Source organism: Dipodascopsis tothii, assembly GCF_038497935.1.
Source record: "Dipodascopsis tothii strain CBS 759.85 unplaced genomic scaffold V1510scaffold_16, whole genome shotgun sequence".
Classification (NCBI taxonomy): domain Eukaryota; kingdom Fungi; phylum Ascomycota; class Lipomycetes; order Lipomycetales; family Lipomycetaceae; genus Neoaidaea; species Neoaidaea tothii.
The window spans coordinates 251,759-276,346 of record NW_027118000.1 but is presented as its reverse complement, the minus strand read 5'-3'; the positions used below and the strand labels follow the sequence as shown (position 1 = coordinate 276,346).

At 69.9% G+C, this 24,588-nt stretch overlaps 9 protein-coding genes across 9 annotated transcripts; 4 read left to right on the top strand and 5 right to left on the bottom strand.

Annotated features, from left to right (window-relative positions):
- Positions 1–257: 257 nt before the first annotated feature.
- On the bottom strand, positions 258–2,894 carry V1510DRAFT_403375 (TATA element modulatory factor 1 TATA binding-domain-containing protein; the record flags this gene model as incomplete). Its single annotated transcript, XM_066932167.1, has 1 exon — positions 258–2,894. One exon carries the CDS (start codon positions 2,892–2,894, stop codon positions 258–260), a length of 2,637 nt encoding a protein of 878 aa, XP_066788819.1.
- Positions 2,895–4,044: 1,150 nt separating this feature from the next.
- Positions 4,045–5,459, bottom strand: V1510DRAFT_417619 (ceramidase). Its single transcript, XM_066933980.1, has 2 exons — positions 5,026–5,459; positions 4,045–4,990 (listed from the first exon to the last, which is right to left on the bottom strand). The coding sequence occupies exons 1-2, from the start codon at positions 5,171–5,173 to the stop codon at positions 4,284–4,286; spliced, it is 855 nt and encodes a 284-aa protein (XP_066788818.1). The 5' UTR covers positions 5,174–5,459; the 3' UTR covers positions 4,045–4,283.
- Positions 5,460–8,128: 2,669 nt separating this feature from the next.
- On the bottom strand, positions 8,129–9,478 carry V1510DRAFT_417616 (pre-mRNA-splicing factor prp46). Its single transcript, XM_066933979.1, has 2 exons — positions 9,459–9,478; positions 8,129–9,354 (listed from the first exon to the last, which is right to left on the bottom strand). Exon 2 carries the CDS (start codon positions 9,168–9,170, stop codon positions 8,211–8,213), a length of 960 nt encoding a protein of 319 aa, XP_066788817.1. The 5' UTR covers positions 9,171–9,354; positions 9,459–9,478; the 3' UTR covers positions 8,129–8,210.
- A 421-nt stretch (positions 9,479–9,899) lies between these two features.
- On the top strand, positions 9,900–10,419 carry V1510DRAFT_403371 (Prefoldin; the record flags this gene model as incomplete). The annotated part of the gene is made up of 3 exons (XM_066932166.1): positions 9,900–9,924; positions 9,956–10,345; positions 10,376–10,419. 3 exons carry the CDS (start codon positions 9,900–9,902, stop codon positions 10,417–10,419), a joined length of 459 nt encoding a protein of 152 aa, XP_066788816.1.
- Positions 10,420–12,618: 2,199 nt separating this feature from the next.
- Positions 12,619–14,313, top strand: V1510DRAFT_395024 (P-loop containing nucleoside triphosphate hydrolase protein). Its single transcript, XM_066931859.1, has 2 exons — positions 12,619–13,338; positions 13,369–14,313. The coding sequence occupies exons 1-2, from the start codon at positions 12,755–12,757 to the stop codon at positions 14,246–14,248; spliced, it is 1,464 nt and encodes a 487-aa protein (XP_066788815.1). The 5' UTR covers positions 12,619–12,754; the 3' UTR covers positions 14,249–14,313.
- Positions 14,256–17,928, bottom strand: V1510DRAFT_426274 (Gryzun, putative trafficking through golgi-domain-containing protein; the record flags this gene model as incomplete). The annotated part of the gene is made up of 3 exons (XM_066935150.1): positions 14,256–15,579; positions 15,611–15,777; positions 15,814–17,928. 3 exons carry the CDS (start codon positions 17,926–17,928, stop codon positions 14,256–14,258), a joined length of 3,606 nt encoding a protein of 1,201 aa, XP_066788814.1.
- A 347-nt stretch (positions 17,929–18,275) lies between these two features.
- V1510DRAFT_403368 (RXT2-like protein) lies at positions 18,276–19,356 on the top strand (the record flags this gene model as incomplete). The annotated part of the gene is made up of 4 exons (XM_066932165.1): positions 18,276–18,307; positions 18,340–18,374; positions 18,407–18,658; positions 18,689–19,356. 4 exons carry the CDS (start codon positions 18,276–18,278, stop codon positions 19,354–19,356), a joined length of 987 nt encoding a protein of 328 aa, XP_066788813.1.
- A 769-nt stretch (positions 19,357–20,125) lies between these two features.
- On the top strand, positions 20,126–22,410 carry V1510DRAFT_417601 (beta-tubulin). The gene is made up of 8 exons (XM_066933978.1): positions 20,126–20,453; positions 20,528–20,563; positions 20,598–20,611; positions 20,659–20,700; positions 20,736–20,790; positions 20,825–21,407; positions 21,442–21,720; positions 21,758–22,410. The coding sequence occupies exons 1-8, from the start codon at positions 20,442–20,444 to the stop codon at positions 22,075–22,077; spliced, it is 1,341 nt and encodes a 446-aa protein (XP_066788812.1). The 5' UTR covers positions 20,126–20,441; the 3' UTR covers positions 22,078–22,410.
- On the bottom strand, positions 22,308–24,223 carry V1510DRAFT_417597 (argininosuccinate synthase). The gene is made up of 2 exons (XM_066933977.1): positions 23,931–24,223; positions 22,308–23,890 (listed from the first exon to the last, which is right to left on the bottom strand). Exons 1-2 carry the CDS (start codon positions 24,046–24,048, stop codon positions 22,767–22,769), a joined length of 1,242 nt encoding a protein of 413 aa, XP_066788811.1. The 5' UTR covers positions 24,049–24,223; the 3' UTR covers positions 22,308–22,766.
- Between the last annotated feature and the right edge of the window lie 365 nt (positions 24,224–24,588).

Sequence of the window (24,588 nt, the reverse complement as noted above, 5' to 3'; positions counted from 1 at the left end):
TCGAACGAGCCGCACGCGGTCAGCGGGAATGGGGCGGCTGTGATTGGCGGGCGGCGCGGGGAAGCAGGGCGGGTAACGGGCGCAGGTCCGGACCCGCGCACGGTCCGGACCGTGTCCGCGGGTCCGGAGCGGCTCACATCGGATCACAGCCGTGCGGCGCGTCTGGCCCGCCCGACTAACCCGGCCCGCGCTCTGGCCCCTCTGGCCGCCGGCCAGCCGGCGTGCGCGATGACAAAAGATGCTAGATATGCTATGGCTCAGGCCGCGCGCGACGCCTCGGCCGTGTTGATCCGCTCGACCAGCTCCTGGATCTGCTGGCGGTACATGGTCTTCATGTCGTTGACGTCGTCGCGCAGCTCCTCGACCTGCTCGGTCTTCTCGCCGAGCAGCTCGAGCGTGGTGGCCTCGCGCGCGCGCATCTCGTCGAGCTCGCGCTCGAGGTCCGCGCAGCGCGCCTCCACGTCGCGCTTCGTCTTGAGCTCGCGCATGAGCTCGACGAGCTCGTCGCGGGCCTGGTCGCGGTCGCGCGAGAGCACCGTGATCTCCTCCTTGGCGGACGCGAGCTCGGAGCCGATGCGCCGGATGACCGAGCTCATGCGCTCGGACGACGTGAGCGCGCCCTGCGCGGTGGCCGTAGACGCAAAGTCCGACATGTCCTCGGCGCCGGACATGGACGCGTTCTCGGACCCGGCCGGGCCGGTGTTGCGCCGCGACAGCGGCGGCAGCGACGCGAACGAGAGCGAGTGCTCCATGTCGTCGGCGCGGGCGAGCACGGGCGAGGCCGCGCCGGAGCCGTGGCCGAGCGACGAGAGGCCGGGGATGGCGAACGGCAGCGAGAAGTGCGTCGACAGCGACGGCGTGGACGGCTGCCGCGACCGCGACGCGCGCCGGTACTGCGTAGGCACCGAGCTGGGCGTGTGCGTGCCGTCGCCGGCCATGCCGGAGAGCTCGCCGCTGGACGGCACGCGCTGGTGGCTGCCCTTGAAGAGCTCGCTGGGGTAGGGCGAGACGTTGGCGAGCATGTTGGCCGAGCTGGACGAGTTGACGCGCCGGGGCAGCATGGGCATGCCGGGGGCGGGCGAGGCCGAGCCGGGACGGAACTGGGCCAGGATCTCGTCCGCGCGGAGCTTCTCCTGGGCGAGGCGCTGCTCGACGTCGGTCTTGTCCTTGTCGGCGGCGGCCGCGGCCGCGGCCGCGGCCGCGCGCTCGTCCTCCAGCCGCTGCTTGAGCGACGCGGCCTGGTCCTGCGCCGTCAGCAGCGCCGACTCGAGGTCGTTGGCCCGCGACGTGGCCGCCTCGTGCTCGGTGGCCAGCGCGGCCGCGCGCGCGCTCTCGTCGTGCAGGCGCTTGCGGCACGCGACCTCGCGCCGCTGGACGTCCTCGACCTCGGCCTCGAGCGCCGTGATGCGCGTCAGGTGCGACGCCTCGATGCCCTGCCAGTTCTCGATCGCGACCGCGTACTGGCTCTGCAGCGTCTCGATCTGGCGCAGCATCTTGGCGTGCGTGTCGCCCGACGCGCCCACCGACAGCTCCTCGGACTGGGTGCGCAGCAGCTCGAGCTTGCGCTCGACCGTGGCCAGCTCCTCGCGCAGCTCGGCCTCGCGCGCGGCCGCGCGCTGGGCCTCGCGGTCGATGCGGGCCGTCAGCGCGATGCGCTCGTGGCCGAACTTCTCGCGCTCGAGCGTGGCCTCGACCCTGACGCGCTCGAGCTCGTGCTCGAGCTCCTGCGTGTGCTGGCGCTCGCGCTCGAGCGCGTCGGCCTGCGACTTGCGCGCGGCCTGGTCGGCCGCGGCCATGGCGTTCTCGACCTGCTCCTGCAGCGCGTCGACCTGCTTCTTGAGGGCGTCGCGCTCGCGCCGGAGGCCCTCGGTCTGGGTCTCGGACCGGGCCAGCGTCTTGATGCGGTCCGACTGCTTGCGCTCGATCTCGTTGGCGCGACGCAGCTTGTCGCGGGCCTCGGCGGCGTCGCGCTCGGCGCGGGCCTGGGCCTTGGCGGCCTCCTGCAGGAGCTTTTCGTGCTCGCGCTCGTTGAGACGGGCGCGTTTGATGATTGTCCGGTTGCGGAGGTCCTGCTTGGACAGGGCCTCGCCCTCCTGCATGAGCAGCGCGATCTTCTCGTCGCGCTCGGCGATGCGCTTGTCGATGGGGACGGCCGCGGCAGCCTTTTTGGACGTGTAGTCGAGCATCTGGTTGGTCAGGTACCGGACCTTTTCCTCGAGGATGTTGACGCGGTCGAGCGAGTCGTGGAGCTCGTTTTGCTTGGCGTCGAGCTCGGCCTGGAGGGCGGAGAGCGACGCGGCCGAGGCGGTGGAGATGTCGCCCGCGTCGGCGGCGGGGTCGGGAGTGGGCGTGGCGGCGGGGGCGGGTGTGGGTGTGGCCGCAGGCGTGGCCGCCGGCGTGGCCGCCGGCGTGGCCGCCGGCGTGGCCGCAGGCGCAGACGCTTCGTCTGGCCTGGCGGCCGCTTCGATCGGCTCGGGCACAGGCTGGCACGCAGGCTCGGGGCTGCTCACGGCCTCGGGGACGGCCGCAGCCCGCCTGGGCGGTTCCGGAGTCGCCGGGGCCTCGCCGGCCGCGACCGTGTCGGCGGCCTCGGAGGTCTCGGCCTCTTCTGTCTCGACTGCGGGCTCGGCAGCGGCCTCTGCGGCGGCCTCGGGAACCCTCACGACGTCCTCGCCAGCCTTCTCGGACTCTTTGGTCTCTCTGGCCGTCTCCTTGGGTCGGCCACGCTCGGCGTTGGCCTGTTTGGCCTGTTTTGCTTTCATGGCCATGGCCAGCCGTTCCTGCATGGACATGCGGCCGGTGGACGCCGGCGCAGGTGCAGGCGCAGGCGCCGGCGGCGCAGGCGCAGGCACAGGCGTGGCCGTTGGCGGCGTGGTCTCGACAGCGTTGGCCATGGCCTCGGAGTCGAGCACTTTGTCTAAATGCTGTTCGACCGTAGACACGGCGCGTTTGAGAAAGGATCCCCATGGCATGGCGCCCACCGAGGGGGGCATGCGGTCCGGAGACAGTGCCCGGCGAGCCGGAGACTGCGTACGCGCGGGCGATTGTGTGCGCGCTGGCGATTGTGTGCGCGCCGGCGACTGAATTCGTCCAGGCGAATGAGCGCGTGCAGGCGACTGCGTGCGCGCCGCGGCCGGCGTGATCGGCGAGCCCGTGCGCGAAGGCGGCCGGGCAGCAGCGGCCGGCGTCGCTGGCGTGGCCGGCGCCGGCTGCGCGACCGCAGGCTCGACCGCGGTCGGATCAGGCGGCGGCGAGGCGGCCGGCTTCGTCGACGGCTCAGCAGGCGCCGGTTCGGTCGCCAATTCGGCCGGCGGCTCGACCGCCGGTTCGGCCGGCGGCCCGGCCAGCGGCGTCTGCGGCGCATCGGGCGCCGCAGGCGCGGCCACGATGGCCGCCGCAGGCAGCAGGCCCGGTTTTGCCGGCAAAGCGTCGGCGTCCGGGTCGGACATGGGCATGCAAACAACGAGAACGGCCAAGTAGAGGCAGAGCGCAGGGTCACAGGCGACTGCTAGGATCAGGAACAGGGCACAGGCCGGTGGCTGTGGCGCATTGGCCAAGACGGAGGCGGGAGCTGGGCCGGCCGTGAGGACGTCGTCGGGCGGTCAGCAGGGGCGGCGCCGCAGAGCGGCTGCAGCAGGCTCAGGCCGTGGGCGGCACCGGGACACAGCTGCAGGGCGTCAGAGAGGCCGGGGAGCGCAATTCCGGCGACGGATGGCTGTCGGTGAACGAGCGACGAGGTCGTGCCTGGCGCAAAAACTGGATTCCGGCGGGCCGAGTCGGGGGCAGCGGCCGGCGGCGGGGATGGATGGATGGCCGGGGCGGCGGCAGGCGACGGCGGGCGGGCCAGAGGATGCGGCGCGCGGGGACGGGCGCGGCGAGGATTTGGGCGTCCGTGGGCGCGAGCGGTGGTGGATACGACGAGAGTTTGTGCCGCATTTAGGGATTAGGGATCGTGCGGCGCGCCGCGCCGCACGGTCTGCGGCGCGCCGCCACAGGGGCCGGCAGCGCCTCAGGGGCCCCGGGCATGACATCACTACGGCTACGGGCGCGGTCGCGGCCGCGCGGGGGGCAGGTTATTCCAAAAAGGCTAAACAGTAGTTCAAAGGGCCCGAGACCAGATAGCAACAGATGTGTCGAGGCAAAGATCGTGAGTCGTAAATAACCAGGGCCCGGAGGCCGAACGAAAGACAACACCAGGAGCTAAGCGAGCAGAGGCGCGACGGCGCTCTGGTAAGTATACACATGGGGCGGCGGGGCCGGCCGGAAAAAGCGACGCGGGCAGGCTACTTGGCCTTCTTCTCGGTCGCGTTCTTTTTCAGGTCGACGTGCGGGAACACGCCCTTGGACCAGATGTAGTCGTAGTCCTTGTCGCGGCCCATGAGGCAGACACGGAGGTACTCGAGGAAGACGAGGTAGTAGTAGACGCCGAGGCCGGTGAGGATGTGCCACCAGCCGTGGCCCTCGAGCAGGAAGCCGAGGGGCATGCCGACAGAGCGGCGAGCGGCGCGCAGGGACTGGCAGAAGTGGATGTCGATCATCCAGAGGCCGTAGCCGGAAAGGAACGTCAGGATGCCAGTGTAGACCGTGCGCCACATGTTGCGGCGGGCCTCGGCGTCCTCGATCTTGGTCACGATAAGGACCATGGAGCGGATAAGCACCATGGCGTTGAGCACGGCGTAGCCGGCCTGGTGGATGGTCGGGTCCTTGAAGTAGAGGTAGACGGCGGTCAGGATGGACGCGCCGAGGAAGATATAGATGCCGAGCAGGACGGTGTCGCGCTTGTTGCGGTTGTACGAGAAGACGGCCCAGGTGGGGATACACGTCGCGTAGATCATGGGCAGCTCGTCCAGGAGCTGGTACTCGTACTGGAGCGTCATGTGGAAGAGCCACGAGCCGATGCCGACGAGGGCGAAGCCGAGCGCGGTCAGGATGAAGCGGACCTCGTGCTTCTGGACGACCGCGTTGTGGATCGCGTAGGCGGCGATGCCGACTGCCGGTCAGCGCCGCGCGGGCGCGCCCACTCACCAAAGATCGCGTTGGTCGTCGTGTTGACGGCCTCGGCGATGTAGGTCGAGACCACGTAGTTCTCCTCGCACCAGTCGATCGTCGACGTCTGGGGACCCCAGTACCCGGTCGCCGGCGGCGACGGATACGGCTTGAACAGCGAAACCATTCTGCGTGCTGCGATATCGCGGATCTGGCGCTCGATTTCGGGTGCCGGATGCTAATTATATACGTCCAGGGTTTCGGACTGCCGTGGCTGCCGTATATATACCCGCCCCGCGATGTCTACCACAAACACCCAGCCCTACGTTGCCCTGACGGTTTGCGCGGGTTTGCAAAACGGCGGTGGAGTCCCCGGCCAAGGTTTAATGGTGCGCCTCGGGTACCGTGCGCTGGTGTGTGCGACGCACACTAGCCACCGTACCGGACCCGAGATAGGCGCGGGCCGCCCCAGACGCCGGCCCGGCCGGCCTACGAGTAGCCCTCGGACGGGCCCCCCTGACCTCGGGGGGCGGCTCGCCAGACGGGCGCGTTCGCGCCGCACGGTCGCTAAACAGCCAGGGGGGCGAGAGCCCTGCTAGCCGTCAACCGCGCAGGGGCCGGGCCGCCCGGGGCCGGCGGAAGGGCGGCCGCCCGGCGGGTCCGCGATCGGCGCCGCACATGCGGTCAGATTAGATAGGCACCGCCACGCGGCGCCGCGCCTCAGTACCTGGTACTGCCGGTACGCCCGCTTGCGTGTCACACCAGCCGCTGACGCACGCGGCGTTACCCGCATGTGCCCGATCGGGCTAGCTCCCGCGAACGCCGTTATCCCTGCTGCCGGTAGACACCGTCACGTGCAGAATTCCCGCACGCCGCGCGCCCTGCGGCACCCTCGGCCGGCCGCCCCGGACGGGGGAGCGCACGGGGGTCGCGGCCGCTCGTCGGCGCGATGTGACGGGTGTGCCGGGAGACAGGGAGTGCGAGCCGTGGCGGGAGCCGGCAGACGCGCGGGGCGTTGTCCGGACGCCGGCGGCGGTCCGGAGCGCGCGGCGCGACCATGGTGTGGCATGTCCAGGCGCGCACGGCCATCTCTTGGCATCGCCGTGCGAACCTCGGTGTCGCGGACTGTCAGTGGTCCGCTGACCCCGGGGGCAGCCGTCGCGGGCCGGACGAGCCGGTGCTGGGCGGGTACCGACGGCAGAGGGCACCAGCCACACGATCGGCAACTAGCGCCAGCGAGGCTAGGGCGGCGGCCATCCGTGCGCTGTTCTGCGGTGCCGCCCGAGCCGGCGGCCGCGGACCGGCGGGCGGACGTTCCGACGCGGGCCCGGGTGGGCATGGCGCGCACGCACGCGCTGGGCTGGCGCGGGGGGGGAGGGAGGGAGCGGCCTGGACGGGTGTGTTGGGAACGCGGTGCGCGCCGAGCTGGGACGCGCTGGCAGCGGCCGCGGGAGACCGCTGACGAACGCGTGGACGATCACGCTGCGGGCTGGTCGCCAGCAGCAGCGGGCGGCAGCAGGCCAGAGTGTTAGCCACGGGACCGCATGCGCCACTGGTGGCGGCGGCGCGGCGCGCGGCGGGCCGCGACCCGGCAGGGCCCGCTGGACGGACTGCGGGCCAGCCACTGCGTCAGCCACAGAGCCGCCGTATCGATGGATACCACTGTACCACCGTGCCACCGAGCCACTGCGTACCTCCGAGCCACCGAGCCACAGCAGCACTGAGCCATGGTGCCTGGCGACCAGGCACTAGTGCTGGCCAGCCTCTGCGGACCACTAGTCTGGTAGGGCCCAAGGGCGCGGCTGGGACGGCATTACGCCATCGGACGTCCACGGATCGGTCTCCCGGCGAACGCGGCCGCCGCCGCACTGGCTGGCGCGCCGTGGTCGCAGCGAGCCAAGACCGCGCGGCAGTTCGCACCCGTGGACAGACCCGCCCGCCGCCGGAGATCCAGCCGTGGTTCACGCGGGCACGGCCGCGGCTGGGCGCACTCGCGCGCGGCTGAACGTGGTGAGACAGAACACCAGCCACGGCGGCACCCACCGTCAAGCAGGGGCGCCGCTGCGGTGGCCCGCGCCAGTGGCCCGGTACAGGATCCAGCAACGTGGACCCCGAAAAAGGGGCGCATGAACACAGGCCAGGATCGGCAATGGCGCTTCCAGCGCGAGACGGGCGCGCGGCCGGCGCGTCCCTGCAGGGCTCGTGTAACGCGGCCCAGAGACATGCAGCGGCGGCCGGCAGGGACGGCCCGGGGCGATGGGGGTGGCTGGGACCGGCTGGGACCGGCTGAGACCGGCTGGGACCGGTTGGACCGATCTGGCAGCCGCTGCCCAGAGCGCCGCCGCACCCCCGGCCGGCACGGCACCTGGCACCCTCGAGGGGGGGGCTCGTCGCGGTCGCTAGCAGGCTGGCAGCATGGCTGTGACGACCGCCAAGCGGCGGCAGCCAGCGTGCAGCGGCCCGTGGCCTCGGCTCGAGTCGCTGGCGAGAGCAGCCACGGTCGGTAGCGGCGGTGCGCGAGGGCAGCCACTGGCGTACGCGCGCGTACGCGACAAGCGGCGCGGTGACCTGCACCGCACGCGGGCGCCACGTTGCGTAACCCGCGCTCGGGTGGCCGTGCGTGCACGGGCAGGCGTACCGGCCGTACCGTCCGTACCCCCTGTACCCGGCGTACCCGGCGTACCGCTGTGGTCGGGTCGGCTGCGGTCGTGGCGGGCCGGGCGGCGGCCAGCGCAGCGTGGCGGTGCAGCGGCGGCCAGCTGGCCCGCGGCCGCGGAGATGCCAGCCGCGATGACGTGGGGTCCAGCGCACGCGCTGCCGAGCCGCACCGCGCGCGGCGCGGCACGTGACGCGCTTTTAAATCGCGCGCGCGTCTTTCGCGCCGCCATGGATGCCGACACAGACGCCGAGGCCGAGCTGCGCGCGCTGCAGACGCTGCGCGCGTCGCTCGAGTCGGTCCGGATGATGACCGGCGTCATCCTGGCCGACCTCGAGACGGCGCACGCGAACGCGGCCGTGCTCAAGGGTAGGTGGCGGCGCGACGGGGCTGACGGCAGAACGCGCCGACCGGCTGGACGAGACGTTGCGGACGCTGGGACCGCGGGGCGGGGGCGCCGCCGGCGCGGCTGGCGCAGCAGCGAGCTAGGACGGGTCGCCGGCTGCGGCTGCGGCGCCGGCCGCGGCTACGGGCGGCCCGGGGCCTTTGTATGGTACAATATATTACATCAATACCGACGGCGCGCCAGGCGCGGCTGCCACTCGAGCCCCGGGTGGGTCTCGGGCGTGGCCTCGGGGTCCTCGCGCCATATCTTGATGGACTTGTCGGCCTCGCAGGTGATCAGGCGCAGGCCGGTCTTGTCGAACGTAGACGCGAAGATGCCGTTCTCGGCGTCGAGCGAGCCCGGCACGGCCGTCGTCTGGATGTCCTGGAACTTGTGTCCGGACTTCCAGTCGAAGAAGGCCATGCTGCCGTTGTCGCCGCCCGAGAACATGACGCCGTCGTTGTTGACCGAGAGCGTGTTGATGATGGCGTTGTGGGCCGGCTCGAAGTTCTGCATGAACGCGCCCTCGGGGCACTTCCACTGCTTGATGTTGTCGGCGGACGCGCTCGAGAACGTGAACTCGGTCGGGTGCACGGCGAGCGCGCGGACGGACTTTTTGTGGTGGGTGAGCACGGTCTGGGTCTTGCCCGCGGCGAGGTCCCACAGCCGGACCTGGGCGTCCATGGAGCCCGTGATGACCTGCGGGTCGGCCTCCTGGCACTTGACCGAGCTCACGGTGGCCTTGTGGCCGGAGAGCACGTGGACGGGCATGCGGGTGCGCATGTCCCACACGCGCGCGACCGCGTCGCGGCCGGCGGTCACGAGCAGGTCCAGGTTCGGGTGCAGGTCCAGCGAGTACACGCCCGAGAGGTGGCCGTGGTAGTGCCGGATGACCTTGTTCTGCTCGAGGTCCCAGCACTTGACCATCTTGTCCTCGCCGCACGAGAAGAGGTACGGGTGCCGCGGCGAGACCGCCAGCCCGCGGACGGTCATGATGTGGCCGGTGAGCGAGACCTTGAGCGTGCCGGTCGCGAGGTCCCAGATCTTGATCGTGCGGTCGCCGGCGCCGGTCGCGAACCACTGGTTGTCGGGCTCGACCGTGACGCTGCGGACCCAGCCCAGGTGGCCGGAAATGACCCGCATCAGCTTCCAGGGCGCGTGCCACTCGGGCTTGATCTGCACCACGTTGTTCTGCCGCGCGGCAATCGCCTTCTGCCGCTCGCTGGCGCTCTGCTGCTGGGGGATCGCCAGCGCGGTCGAGATCGGCGTGTACGCCTTGCCGTCCGACTGCCGGACGGCGAGCGCCTTGGACGGCTCCGCGGCCGGCCCGCCGCCCGCGCCCGCGCCCTCGGCGTACTCGCGGATCACCGGGTCCAGCTCCTTGTGCTCGTCGGCCCCGGTGCGCTTCGTGCGCGCGGCCGCGGCGGCCGCGGCGGCCGCCAGGTGCGGCGGCAGCTCCTGCACGTGCTTCCACTCGCTCTCGTACTTCCTCGCCAGCTTCAGCCGGTTGCTGCCGTCAGCGCGCCCGCGCGCCCACGTACCTGATCGCATCGTTCGCATCGAGCGAGAACCCGTACTCGGGCCCGAACAGCGCGCGCGTGCGCTTGCCGAGCGTCTGCCGTCAGCGTGTCTCCGCCGCCACTCACCTCGACCTGGTCCGACGGATCCATCGTGGGCGGCGTGTGGCCTGCGGGCTGCGCGATGATGGATGGCAGATGGATGCCGGTGCCGGGCTGTCTTCGCGCTGGCGTCTGGTCGCTGGTCGATCGTCGTGGGGTGAGAACAAATTTTCAGGATTTGGACGTTAAGCCCAACACCACGCCGCACCGCCCAGCTCGACACATCTGGGAGACAGATCGCCGCGCAATTGCCATGGACAAGGCCGCGCAGAAGACAAGTACGGGCCCGCCGTCCGCCGCTGACCGCAGTCGATCTCACCGCGCTGTCGGCGCCGCAGCTGTCGGAGGTCAAGAACCAGCTGGAGCAGGAGGTCGACCACCTCTCGCAGTCGTTCTCCAAGCTGCGCCAGGCCCAGACCAAGTTCAAGGAGTGCATCGGCACCGTCCAGACCACGTTCAAGGACGAGAACGACGGCCGCCCGCTGCTGGTTCCCCTGACCAACTCGCTGTACGTGCCGGGGACGATGGCCGACGTCCAGACCGTTCTGGTCGACGTCGGCACCGGCTACTACGTCGAGAAGTCGCCGGCGGACGCCATGGCCTTCTACGGCGCCAAGGTCAACACGCTCCAGAAGAACCTGACCGATCTCGAAAACATTGTCAACACGAAGCTGGGCAACCTCAAGGTCGTCGAGGACGGTAAGTGCGCGCCCGGGCCCGCTGACTCAGTCCTGCGCCAGAAAGTCATGTCGTCCGCGTCGGACGTGGCGTGACGGCCACGGCGCCCAGGGGCTGCCTGCTGGTAGGCCGTGATTGCGGTTCTAATGAACGTTTGCATGTGAAAGTCGCTTCTGCGCTTGGCGTACGTGCGCGCCGCACGGTGTGCGGCTCGCACATCCGCGCGGTCGCCGCCACGCTCGTAGTGGGCTGTGCGCCGGGGTGCGGCTCGCGCTTCGAGGCGGACGAGCCTCCGGCGGCGACTCCGTCGAGGGTGGCCGCCCTTCGGGCGGGATGCCGCGGGAGGACGCGGCGGTGGCAGGGGCCGCGGTACGCACGGTCAAACGCGTCCACGTAGACGCCGCACGGCGTGCGGCTCGTTTCACATTCGGACGAGCCTCCGGCGGCGACTCCGTCGAGGGTGGCTGCCCTTCGGGCAGACGTCGCGGCGAGCAGGGCGCTGCGGTAGCAGGACGCCGCGGTACGCAGCGCGGCCAAACGCGTCCACGTAGGCGCCGCACGGCGTGCGGCTCGTTCTGCACAGTTGGACAAGCCTCCGGCGGCGACTCCGTCGAGGGTAGCTGCCCTCCGGGCAGGACGCTGCGGCAGCCGGACTCGCAGCAGGCAGCACGCCGCGGTAGGCAGCACGTCGCGGTAGGCAGGGTGCGTGGCTGTCCAAATGTGTCCACGTCGGCGCCGCACGCCGTGCGGCTCGATTGTCGCTGTCCAAGCGCGTCCACGTCAGCGCCGCACGGCGTGCGGCTCGTTCTGCACAGTTGGACAAGCCTCCGGCGGCGACTCCGTCGAGGGTGGCTGCCCTTCGGGCAGGGCGCTGCGGCAGCCGGACTCGCAGCAGGCAGCACGCCGCGGTAGGCAGCACGCCGCGGTAGGCAGCACGCCGCGGTAGGTGGGGTGCGTGGCTGTCCAAATGTGTCCACGTCGGCGCCGCACTCCGTGCGGCTCGTTTTCACATTCGGACGAGCCTCCGGCGCCGACTCCGTCGAGGGTGGCTGCCCTTCGGGCGGGGCGCTGCGGCAGCCGGACTCGCAGCACGCTGCACGTCATGGTAGGCAGCACGCAGCGGTAGGCAGGGCGCGTCGCTGTCCAAACGCGCCCACGTTAGCGCCGCACGGCGTGCGGCTCGCTCTGCACAGTTGGACAAGCCTCCGGCGGCGACTCCGTCGAGGGTGGCTGCCCTTCGGGCAGGACGCCGCGGGCAGAACGCTGCGGTAGCAGGGGCCGCGGTACGCAGCGCGGTCAAACGCGTCCACGTCAGCGCCGCACGCCGTGCGGCTCGTTCTGCACGCGCCGACTAGCCTCCGGCGGCGACTCCGTCGAGGGTGGCTGCCCTTCGGGCAGAGCGCTGCAACAGGCAGGTCCAGCGGCGGGCAGCGTGCCCTCGCAGCGCGCCCTCGCAGCGCGCCCTCGCAGCCGTCCTGGCAGCCGTCCTGGCAGCTCCCGTAAACAGGCACGCCTGGCCGCCGAAATCAGGCCGACGGCTGCGCCGCACGCCGTGCGGCTCGAGATCCAAGGCAGCCGAGCAAGCGCCGCACGCCGTGCGGCGGGACGCGCGCCCACGTGACACACGCGTCGCGATTTAGTGCGCGCAGGCGCCGCTTGACAGCATCCACGATGACCGAGACCACAGAGGCCACGCCCGGGCGGCGGTCGCAGCGGCTGTCGCAGATGGCAGACTCTCCGGCGAGCGTTGCCGGGAAGCGGGTGACGCGGCCGTCGGCCAAGGCGGCGGAGAACCAGGAGGTTGCCGCGAGCACGCCGCGGCGGACGCGGCGGACGGACAAGGCGGACGAGCCGTCCGCGCGTCAAACGCCGGCGCGGGCGGCGCGGGCAGCACGGGCGCCGGCGCCGGTGACGCGGCGGACCAGGGCAAGCGCGGGCAAGGCGCCGGTGCAGGACCTGCGGGGCGAAACGGCCGACGAAAAGACGCACCAAGAGACGGACGAGCGGCCAGACAAGGCCCGCAGTGTGGCCAGCGACCAGGCCAATGGCCCCAGCGACCAGGCCATCGAGCGAGCGAGCGGCCCCGCCGTCGGCCCCGGCGGCCAGACCGACGAGCCCGCCGCCGTCCAGGCCGTGGCCGTCCAAACCGGGTCGTCCGGCTCGGCCAGTCCCGTCGACGCTGCGCCCTCGCCGGCCGCGCCCGCCACGCCGTCGCGGCTGCGGCTGCGCGTCGCCGACGAGGGCTCGCCCACGCCCAGAGCCGCGCCCAGGCGCACGCCGCGGCGCGCGGCCAAGCCGGAGCCCGTCGCGGTGCCGGCGCAGGCCGAGCCGCAGACGCCGTCGCGCAAACGAGCGCTCTCGCCGCTCAAGGAGCTCACAGTCGACGACATCACCCCCCGGCACGACAAGGAGAACGCCAAGCGGCTGCGCATGGACAGCGTCGCGCTGTCGCCGTCCAAGCTGTCGCCGACCAAGCTCTCGCCCGCAAAATCGCCGTCGCGGCTGGCCCTCATCGACGGGGTCCCGCGCACACCGTCGCGGCACTCGCGGCCGGCCATCCGCATCACGCCGCTGCCCAGCCGCGTGCCGCAGACGCCCAAGGCGTCGCTGTACCACACCAACAGCCTGACGCCGCCGGTGACGCCGCACCAGTCGCTGCGGTCGCGGCTGCACGTCTCGTCGGTGCCCGAGTCGCTGCCGTGCCGGCAGAGCGAGTTCCGGGAGCTGCACGCCGTGCTCGAGTCCGCGATCCTCGAGGAGACCGGGTGCTGCGTCTACGTGAGCGGGACGCCCGGGACCGGCAAGACCGCCACGGTGCGGGAGGTGATCCGGTCGCTGCTGCTGACCAACAACGGGTTCGACTTTGTGGAGATCAACGGCATGAAGGTCACGCAGCCGATCTACGCGTACGAGCTGCTGTGGGAGGCGATCTCCGGGCAGCGGATCATCGCGTCGCACGCGCTGCGGCTGCTGGAGGACGAGTTCCAGCGGCCGGTGCTGGTGGAGCGGCCGATGTAAGTCTACGGGGGGACGCGCTGACGCAGTGTGGTGCTCATGGACGAGCTGGACCAGCTGGCGACCAAGTCGCAGGACGTGATGTACAACTTCTTCAACTGGCCGACGCTGCCGGGGTCGAAGCTGGTGGTGATCGCGGTGGCCAACACGATGGACCTGCCGGAGCGGATGCTGAGCAACAAGATCTCGAGCCGGCTGGGGCTGATGCGGATCCAGTTCCCGGGGTACACGCACACGCAGCTGCAGCAGATCATCGAGGTGCGGCTGCAGGCGGCCAACGGCAACATCTTCGACCGGGACGCGATCGAGTTTGCGAGCCGCAAGGTGGCGGGCGTGACGGGCGACGCGCGGCGGGCGCTGGACATCTGCCGGCGCGCGGTGGAGCTGAGCGAGGCCGAGGTGGGGTCGCCGGCGCGCGGGCTGGCGGCGGCGGCGGCCAACGGGGCGGCCGCGCTGCCGCGCGTGACGATCGCGCACATCCGCAAGGCCATCGCCGAGGCCACGCAGTCGCCCGTGGTCCGCTTCCTGCAGAGCCTGACGCTGACGTGCAAGCTGGCGCTGCTGGCGCTGATCGCGCGCGCGCACATGACGGGCGTGGCCGAGAACTCGATCGACGGCGTGCACCAGACGCTCAAGACGCACCTGCAGGGCGCCGGCCGGCTGCGCGCGCACACGGCGCTGCTGCTGGGCGGCGGCGTGCCCGGCCAGTGCCCGCGGCTGGCCGACCGCTGCGGCGCGCGCGTCGCCGGCTTCCTGCGCGCCATCGCCGTCCTCGTCGAGAGCGGCGTGGTCGTCCAGCAGCGCGGCAAGGGCTCGCGCTACCAGCACATCCGGCTCAACATCAGCGACGTGGACGTGCAGACCGCGTTCCGCAACGACGACGACGTCGCGTGGATGATCCGCACCTAATGCATTGCTAGTGTCCGGGACGCGTGGGCGTCGTGCGCTCGACCGACGTCAGCTGCACCATCACGCTGCCGCTCTTGAAGTCGATCCGGAAGTCCTTGGACGCGGGGATGACGTTGAGCGACTTCTTGAAGTGCGTGTCGTAGACCCGCAGCAGCGGCACGCGCTGCCAGCCCGACGTGACCAGCGGCTGCAGCTTGTAGTCCAGCCGGCGGAACGAGTACGGCAGGACGCGGACGCCGACCTGCTTGGAGCCGGCGTAGTTGAAGTTGGCGGTCTGGACCGGCGACTGGCGGCCGCCGTCGTCGAGCTCGAGCGCCTTGGCGCGGCCGGCCAGGTCGTCGTCCGCGCCCTGCGCCGAGTACTGCTGGCGCAGCTGGTGCCGCACCGGGTACGGCAGCACCAGGTCCGTGTTGAGGTCGAGCGTGACCGAGAACGTGAGGATGTGGCTCGTGGCGTTCTCGACGTAGTACACGAGGTGGACCAGGTCCGACGTCGCGCCCTCCACCGACAGCAGCACGCGCGGCTCCAGCAGCGGCAGCGTGATCTTGAGCACCGGCAGCGTGAACGTGTTGGCGGCCGCGGCGCCCAGCCGGCGCCACGTCAGCGTCATGTGCGCCTCGGCGACCGTGCTGCGCCGCTCGACCGCGTCCGTGTTGGTCACGTCCACGATGAAGTTCTGGTGGTACGCCGCGAGCGCGCCGTCGCCCTTGGTGAGCGCCTTGGGCTCGCGGTCGACGATGGTCGCGTCCACGCCGACGGCGTTGCCGATGCTGAAGTCGTAGTCGAGCACCTCGACGTGCCGGAAGTCGACGGCGTCGATCGTGGCGGCCAGGCACCAGCGCTTGGTGATCGGCGGGCAGTGCGCGTCCAGCGCGGTCACGAAGAACGGCGACGGCCAGCGCTTGGGGTAGATGCGCGGGCTGAGGTCGTACGAGACGTGGAACGGGAAGATCACGGGGATGTCGATGGTGTGGGCCTTGTGGATGACGATGTCGGGCTCGGACGCGAGGTGGTAGGCCAGCGCGACCTCGATCACGAGGTCGGCGGTCTCGCCGGGCGTGACCACCGTCAGCGTCTCGGCCAGCGCGGGCGTGTCGCCGAGGATCTGCGGCAGCAGGCCGCGGACCGCCAGCGTGGTCGTGCCAGGCGTGCCCCAGTAGACGTCGACGGCGGTGCGGCCCTCGAGCGTGGACGCCTTGACGGAGAGCTCGCCGGAGATGGCCGCGGCCTCGGTGTTCATGACCTGGAGGTCGACGGCGAGCGTCTCGGCGATGTAGGCCGCGCCCTTGAACGCCGAGCGGATGTTGACGTGGGGCAGCTTCGGGAGGACCCTGGCGTCAGCGCGGCGGCCGGGGGACTTACTTGAGCAGCTGGGGATGGGGGTTGACGAGCTTCTGCGACACGACCGTGCCGGCGGCCTCGATCCACCAGCGCGCGAGCGCGTCGTTGTCGGGCGACGGCGGCGCCAGCGGCGTGCGCACGCGCAGCCGGAAGCCGGGCTCGGCGAAGACGGCGGCGACCGTGGCGGCCTGGGTCAGACGGCCCGCGGGCGACTTGCGACTTACCTTGACGTTGCGGAGCGCGCGCGCCAGCTGGCTGAACTCGAACACGCGCAGCTGGCCGGGCGCGAAGCTCAGGTCGGCGCGCGCGCGCAGCGTCGGGCCGCCGGCCGACGACCCGGGGCTGCCGGCCATGTCGAGCACGCCCAGGTAGGCGACGACGGCGGGCGGCGCGGGCGCGTGCTCGATGACGACGGCGCCGACGCCGTCGGCGTACTCGACCGTCAGCGACTGCAGCACCACGCGGCCGACGGAGGCCGCCTGGCGCGCCTTGACGACGAGCTGGCTCGTCGACGGCGACGCGACGTGCACGTCGGCCGTCTGGAACGAGTAGAACACGTCCAGGATCGAGAGCACGGCCGGGCCGACGTCGTGCGTCCGGTCGGCCGGCGGCAGGCCGTCGAGCAGCGTGGCCAGCGTCAGGCCGGGCGCCCACGGCGCCAGGTCCTCGTGCAGGAGCTCGAAGCCGGTCTGGGCGACGTCGTCGGCCGCGCCGACGGCGTGGGCCGCGCGCAGGGTCTCGGCCAGGACCGGGCCGAGGATGTCGACCCAGCGCGAGTCGCGGTACTGCGGCGCGACCATCTTGAAGTGCTTGAGCGCGTCCGCGTGGTGGCCGGCGGCCGCGTTGAGGGCGGCCATCTCGTGGGCCACGTACGACTGCATGCGCGTCGGCAGGCCGTCCGGCGCGCCGAAGCGGCCGAACGCGCTCTCGAGCAGCGACAGCGCCGCGGCCGAGCACGCGGCCGCGTCGCCAAAGTCGTAGTACTCGGGCCGGCGGTCGCCGAGGTCGTGCCCGGCCGCGGGCCGCTGCACGGCCAGCCGCGCGGCCTGCAGGTACTGGAAGCCGGCGTGGTGCAGCACGTTGGCGGACGGGAAGTCGGGCCCGACCGGCGTGGCCACGCCCGCGAACGGCACCGACCGCGGCGAGACGCTCTCGGGCACGTGGTCCAGCAGCTGCGCCAGCAGCTGGTACTGGCGGGCCTTCCAGACGTGGAAGCCGTCGAGCGCGAAGCGCGAGCCGCGCTTGTGGACCACGGTCGTGACCGAGTCCACGTGCACGTTGAAGACCTTCTGGGCCATGACCGGCTGGCCCTGGTACAGGTTGAACTTGAGGATCTTGAACGCGATGGTGTCGAGCAGCAGGCGCGCCTCGTTCCAGCGCGGGCTGGCCACGTCGACGACGTCGAAGAGCGTGAGCAGCGTCTCGTAGGCCTGGCCGTAGAGCTTGATGGCCACGTCGATCTCCTGGCGGAACTCGGCAAACACGGCCTGCTTGTACTCGTAGCGCACGTTCCAGCCGGGCACGGCCAGCGGCGGCACGGGCGGCTCGCCGACCGGCGACGGCGGCGCGCTGCGGTTCTTCTTGCGGCGCGCGTGCTTGAGCAGCGACGAGTAGAACTCGAGCGCGAACGGGTACATGCACTGCTTGAGGTCGCGCACGAACGACGCGATCTCGACCAGGCTGTACGGCGGCAGGAAGAACAGGCCGGTCTTGGCGTCGAGGCCGGTGCTGCGCCGCAGCAGCGCGATCCGGTCGTTGAGGTCGGCCGACTGCAGGATCGTCTTGGCGCTGACGACGACGGCCACGAACCGGATCCCGCGCTCGTTGAACTGGCGGCGCAGGCCGTTGATCTCGCGCGTCAGCTCGGCGTCGGCGGCCTGCTTCCGCCCGGCGTCCTCGTCCTCGGTGTAGATCCGGTGGAACGACACAAACACGGACGGCACGCCCTCGCGGTACCGCCGCACCCACTCGGGCGCCATCAGGCCGTCCGGGTGCAGCGGCGAGCCCGGCGACAGCGGCGACAGCGGCGAGTGCGCGCGCGTGCCGTCCTTCTTGGCCGGCAGCGCGTACTCGCGGCCCACGGCGAGCGTGCGGAACAGCGCCGCCCCGCGCCGCTCGCCGGCGGCCGCGCTGGGCTCCCAGAGCTCGCCCGCGGGGCCGTCGCAGAGCGCGTTCAGCAGGCTGGCCGCGCCCGGAAAGCCCGCGTCGGCGACCTGGCCGGCGTCGGCGGCGGCCACGTCGAGCGGCGACGCGACCGTGTCCTCGCGCGCGACCGTGAGGCCGCCGACGAGCATCAGCGGCAGGCAGTGGTTGACAAACTCGGCCGGATAGACGTCCATGGTTCTATCAAACACGCCGCGGAAGGGCGGCGGTGGCGGCAATCAGGCGGCAATCCGGCGGCAGGCGGGCCGGAGGGGAGGGGCGGTCTGGCGGCGAGTCGCGGAAGGCCGGCGAGAGTGCGCACGCGTCCTGGAGTCAGTGCGGCCGGCGCCGTGCGTACCAAACTGCGCTTGCTGCGCGGTGCGGTGGCCGGGGGCGCTGGGATCTGGCGATAGCCGGGTAACGCAAACTCTGCGCCGCTTTTCCGGCGGCGGCCGGCTCCGTCCCCCCCAGCACACTGGTCCAGCCAGCGACGGACCAGCGACGGACCCGCGACCGACACAGCGCAGCGCAAGGAGCATCCACGATGGTCGACCAGCGCACGCTGGACGAGATCCTGTAAGTGGCGCGCACACGGCCGCTGACGCCAGGGCGCTCAAGGAAGCGCTGGCGCGCGCAGACGACGGTAGGACACGCGGGCGCACGCGCTGACAGCAGCCGTCGTCGGATCGGACTCGGACGCGTCTGCGGGCGAGGTGACGACCAACCGGGGCCACAAGCTCAAGCGGCGGGCGGGCGCGCTGCTTCAGGAGAAGCTCGGGGCGTCGTACATGGACACGAACCGGGTCCAGGTCGTCGAGTACGCCAACAAGCGGCGGGCGGTGGTGGCCGTGCGCTACGGCGACGACTCGGCCAGCGACGACGAGCCCGACTCGGACACGGACCCGTACGCGGGGATCGACCTCGAAGGTAGGGCGCGCGCGGGCGTGCTGACCGCAGCGCTCCTGGCGCCGATCGCGCACCCGTCCGAGCTGCCGAGCCATCCGGCCATGTCCAAGGCGTACACGCGGACGACGATCGCAGCGCTGGCGCGGCGCTCGCTGGACCTCATCTGCACCGAGCAGAAGCAGCTGTCGCAGATCAACCGGCTGCTGCTGGCCTTCCTCGGCGACAATCCGACGTACGTGCTGGAGCGCGACCTGCAGCTGCCGGACATGAACGGCGACGGCGACGAGCCGGCCGAGGACGACGACAGGCCGGCCGGCGCGAACGGCGCGGGCGGCACCAACGGCACCAACGGCACCAACGGCACCAACGGCGCGGCGATCAAGCGCGAGGACCCGGGCTCGTCCGCCGACGACGACGACGACGACGACGGCGGCCGCCGGGGCGCCGTCACGCGCCGCGTCACCCGCAACCAGAGCTCGACCGAGATCGAGCCGTTCTTCGCGCAGCCGAAGCTCCGCACCGACCGCGACTTTGGCTTCTCGCCCGAGCTCGCCCAGGACACGCGCCAGCTCGCCCAGATGGCCTCGCAGCGCGGCGAGGAGCTGATGCGGTCGCTCTACAAGATCCGCTCGGGCCTGCTGCGGGCCGACCGCTTCCGCAACAAGGTGTACCGGTACTGCCGCGAGATCGGCGGCGAGCTAAGCGACATGGACGAATGATGTACGGTGACAATGTATATTTGGGATCGGAGCCGGCGCGGGGCGAGGCGGCCGGGCCGCGCGGCGACCCAGCCGAGCGCGGCGCTGGCGACAGGCGTGCCGACGGCGGCCGCCGCGGACGGAGCGGCCGGCGGAGACGGTCCGATGGGCGCGCGTCCGGCGCGACGGCGCCGAGGACAGGCGCTGCGGGCGGCCCACGCCGTGCGCGAAGGGCCGCCACCCTCGACGGGGCCGCCGCCGGAGACTGGCCCTCGGCGCGGACGTAGACGACCGGCTGCGGGACCTGCAGGACGCGTCGGGCGGGTCAGGCCGGCCCGGGCCGGCGAGCGGGGTGGCTGCGGCCCGACCCGCAGGCAGCCCGACCCGACCCGTCGGCTACGCGCTGTGACTGTGTGACTTGCCGCGCCACTGCAGCGCGGTGCAGGTGCCGCTGCTGTGGCGACGCCTGCAGCGCGCTCCCGCCGCGGCCGTGCCGTCTCCCGCAGCCGGCTCCAGCCCCTGGGCAGCCGCCGCGCGTCAGCCGCGCCGGTCGGCCGGCCCGACGCGCGACCCGCGCAGCGGGCGATCATACCCGCATTGGCCCTAACCCTGTCACCGCGCGTGGCTAGTAACGCGGGTAACAAACGCAGCCAAATGTAAACAAACACAACCAGATCAATTGGAATCCAAGACCCCTTGACTAGGCTAGAGCCTTGCCGAATGTATGGCTCGCCCAAGCATGCACCAAACAAAATAGCACAGCGCCATATTTTTCTGCCTTTGTCCTCAAATCCCATATTTTTTTCGGCCCTGTCCACGTCTCCTCTGTTTTATACACCCTATAGCATTACACAGCGTATTATACACGGCATCCCAGGTATAATACATCGTATCCTACACGTATCCTACCAGACCGGCGTACCTCTTCGGCCCGATCCAGACAGCACCTGATCCGATCCAATCGATCAGCCATACGACGTGCGACCCGGAGGGATTCGACCGTCCAGAAAAGCTTTGCGGCCGCGACCTTCAGCAGCAGCTCCACACGCCGGCGTGCGTGCGATTCCAACCCCCCAGGCATCCGCTCGATTGAACCCGACTCCGCGATGAGAGAGATTGTGCGTGGTTTGGCGGGCGCGACGCGTGTGGACGCGATCGGCGCCGATGGGCGATGGACGCGACTGACGGCCAGATCCACATTTCCGCGGGCCAGTGCGGCAACCAGATTGTAAGTGCGCGCGCGAGACCGGAGCTGACCGCAGGGCGCCGCGTTCTGGTATGTGTGGCCGCGGGCGGGACCGCGGACGAGCTGACCCCGCGCAGGCAGACCATCAGCGACGAGCACGGCATCGACGGCTCGGGCGCGTAAGTGCACGCCGCCGCGCCCACTGACGCGCCAGGTACAACGGCAGCAGCGACCTCCAGCTCGAGCGGCTGAACGTCTACTTCAACGAGGTGGGTGGCGCCAATTGCCGCGCGCTGACCGCAGGCCTCTGGCGGCAAGTACGTGCCCCGCGCGGTCCTCGTCGACCTCGAGCCCGGCACCATGGACGCCGTCCGCAGCGGCCCCTTTGGCAACCTCTTCCGGCCGGACAACATGGTCTTCGGCCAGTCGGGTGCCGGCAACATCTGGGCCAAGGGCCACTACACCGAGGGCGCCGAGCTCGTCGACTCGGTTCTCGACGTCGTCCGCCGCGAGGCCGAGGGCTGCGACTGCCTCCAGGGCTTCCAGATCACGCACTCGCTCGGCGGCGGCACCGGCGCCGGCATGGGCACGCTCCTGATCTCCAAGATCCGCGAGGAGTTCCCGGACCGGCTGATCGCGACCTTCTCGGTCGTGCCCTCGCCCAAGGTCTCGGACACGGTCGTTGAGCCCTACAACGCCACGCTGTCGGTCCACCAGCTTGTCGAGAACTCGGACGAGACGTTCTGTATCGACAACGAGGCGCTGTACGACATCTGCATGCGCACGCTCAAGCTCAGCCAGCCGTCGTACGGCGACCTCAACCACCTGGTCTCGGCCGTCATGTCGGGCGTGACCACGTCGCTGCGCTTCCCCGGCCAGCTCAACAGTAAGTGGCGCGCGCGGCCGCACTGACCGCCCAGGCGACCTCCGCAAGCTCGCCGTCAACATGGTGCCGTTCCCGCGTCTGCACTTCTTCATGGTCGGCTTTGCGCCGCTCAACTCGGTCGGCTCGCACTCGTTCCGCACGCTCACCGTGCCCGAGCTCACCCAGCAGATGTTCGACGCCAAGAACATGATGGCCGCGGCCGACCCCCGCCACGGCCGCTACCTGACCGTCGGCGCCTTCTTCCGCGGCAAGGTCTCGATGAAGGAGGTCGAGGACCAGATGCGCATGGTCCAGACCAAGAACTCGGCCTACTGTAAGTGTGTGCGCGTGGCCGCAGGCTGACGGCCCAGTCGTCGAGTGGATCCCCAACAACGTGCAGACCGCGCTCTGCGCGATCCCGCCCAAGGGCCTGAAGATGTCGGCCACCTTCATCGGCAACTCGACGTCGATCCAGGAGCTGTTCAAGCGCATCGGCGACCAGTTCTCGGCCATGTTCCGGCGGAAGGCCTTCATCCACTGGTACACCGGCGAGGGCATGGACGAGATGGAGTTCACCGAGGCCGAGTCCAACATGAACGACCTTGTCTCGGAGTACCAGCAGTACCAGGAGGCCACCGTCTCGGACGAGGAGATCGAGTACGAGGACGAGGAGCTGCTCGAGATGCAGTAAGCTCGTCGCCCGCCCTGCCGACCTCTTGTCCGTCACCCTCCCGCCTCTCCTTACGACCGAATCCGCCAGACAAGATGACGGCGCTCAAGAAAAAAAGACAGGCCCGGTGGCCGCGGCTGTGCCAGGTCCTACGTGTCTTACGTGTCTGGTCGGGTGTACGAATCCCACCACCGCTTCGATCTAGTGTTTTGTCTACTTGTTGCCTTCCTTCTACTCATCGTTTTCTCGACTATTGTTTAGTGTTCAATTGTTTAGTAGTTACTATATCTTTATCGTGTCTTTTCTCTATATCAATATATGTATGATTAAAATATAAGCGATTTGCTCTTAAAAGACTCGACCCAGCGAGCGCTTCCCAGGGAGGGGCTTGGGCGCCTACAAGAACCGGAAAGGTCTGCGTGAACGCGACATATGCAGGCGTGCAGCAACTAACGCAATGCTGTATATTGCAGCCGCCAACGAGGACACGGACCCCCTTAGACCCAAGGCCGGGGCACCGTATGCGGCCTGTTGCCATGGGAACATCTAGCCCAGGGGCCGGGCTGAGGCGAGGTCGGCGAAAAAAGAATCCAGATATTCAACACATTAAGGTACAACTAAAGGTACAACAAAACCGACTCTTTTTATAATGACAGGTTACGGGGGAGAATGTACAACGACACGACGAAAGCACGCAAGCACAGAGACGCTTAGTAGGCCTCGCCCTTCTCGGCCTTCATGCGGCCGTACTTCTTCAGGCGGATGGCCTGGATGGCGATGAAGCCACCGGCCTCGGTGGGCTCGAAGTCGCCGATCTCGTCCATGGACGACTCCGACGAGTCGTACAGCTTCTCGGTCTCGGACGAGCGGCCGAGGACGATGAAGTTGCCCTTGTAGACGGCGCAGCGGACCTGGCCGTTGACGTTCTTCTGCGAGGGCGCGATCATCGAGCGGACGTACTCGCACTCGGGAGTGAAGTACATGCCGTTGTAGAGCAGCTTCGAGAAGGTGGGGGTGACAAAGGTGTCGCGGATGGAGCGGACCTCACGGTCCAGGACGAGGCCCTCGATGTCGACGTGGGCCGAGCGGAGCAGGGTCAGGCCGGGGGTCTCGTAGCAGCCACGGGACTTGAGGCCAATGAAGCGGTTCTCGACAATGTCGATACGGCCGACACCGTTGCGGCGGGCGATGGTGTTGGCGGTCAGGAAGACGTCGACGGGGTCAGTGACGACCTTGCCGTCCTCGTAGATGAGCTTGGCAGGAATACCCTTCTCGAACACGACCGTGAACTTCTCGGGCGTGTCGGGAGCGTCCGTGGGGTCGACGGTGAGCTTCCACATGTCCTTGGGAGGGGTGGTGTCGGGGTCCTCGAGGATGCCGGCCTCGAACGAGATGTGGGCCAGGTTCTCGTCGGTGGACCAAGGCTTGGCGGTGGTCTGGGTGACCGGGATGCCCTTCTCCTCGGCGTAGGCCAGCAGGGCCGAGCGACCGGCGAAACGGTTGTAGAACTCGGGCATGCGCCAGGGGGTGATGCACTTGATGCTCGGCTGGAGCGCGTAGAACGACAGCTCGAAGCGGACCTGGTCGTTGCCCTTGCCGGTGCAGCCGTGGGTGACGGCAAAGCAGCCCTCCTCCTGGGCGACCTTGATCTGGGCACGGGCGATGATGGGACGGGCCAGCGACGTGCCGAGCAGGTACACGTTCTCGTAGATGGCGTTGGTCTGGATGGCCGGGAAGCAAAGCTCCTCAACAAACTCGCGGCGGACGTCGACCAGGACGTACTTGGTGGCGCCAATCTTCAGGGCCTTCTCGCGGGCGGCGTCAAAGTCCTCCTCTGCGTTGTTAGCGACGTGTGCGGGCGCAATTGCACGTACCCTGGCCGATGTTGGCCATGAAGGCGATCACTTCGTAGCCCTGCTCGAGCAGCCACGCGAGGATGATCGACGTGTCCAGGCCACCGGAGTAGGCCAAGCAAACTTTTCCCTTGGACATTGTGTGTGTAGAGTCGGAAACTGGTCAATTGTCAGACGACGGGTTGATAGAACTGAGCGATTCTGAAGAAGGGAGACGGCAGAAATTTTTTTTTATAGCCCAAAATTTCGTGGTGCTGAGGCCGATGGATGAATCATTCTTTGCGGCCCGGGTAAGGCGCCGATGCCGCCCGGCCGCCACCCCGGTACGTCCGGGTAACCGTGCACGGGCGCGCCCGGTCCGGGCTCTGTCGGCATGGCGCCGGCGCCGCCGCAGCCAGGGGGCGCAGGCGCTGCAGCCACAGTGTCGGAAGCCTGTGCAGGTGCGCGCGCGCGTGCTGCGCGCGGCGGCTGCGCGCCGTGGGGGCGGGCGACGGCCGCGCTCGGGCGCGACCGGAGGCGATGGTACCCGCCAAATCGGGGGACTACCGCTAGCTCGCTGTCTTGTTTACTCGATACGCTGTCGATAAGCTCTAGTGGGCTGCAAGACTCACTTGCGCGCGTGCGGTCGCGGTGCGTAGCGTGCCCCCGTAGGGCCACTGACTGATGCACACGACGTGAT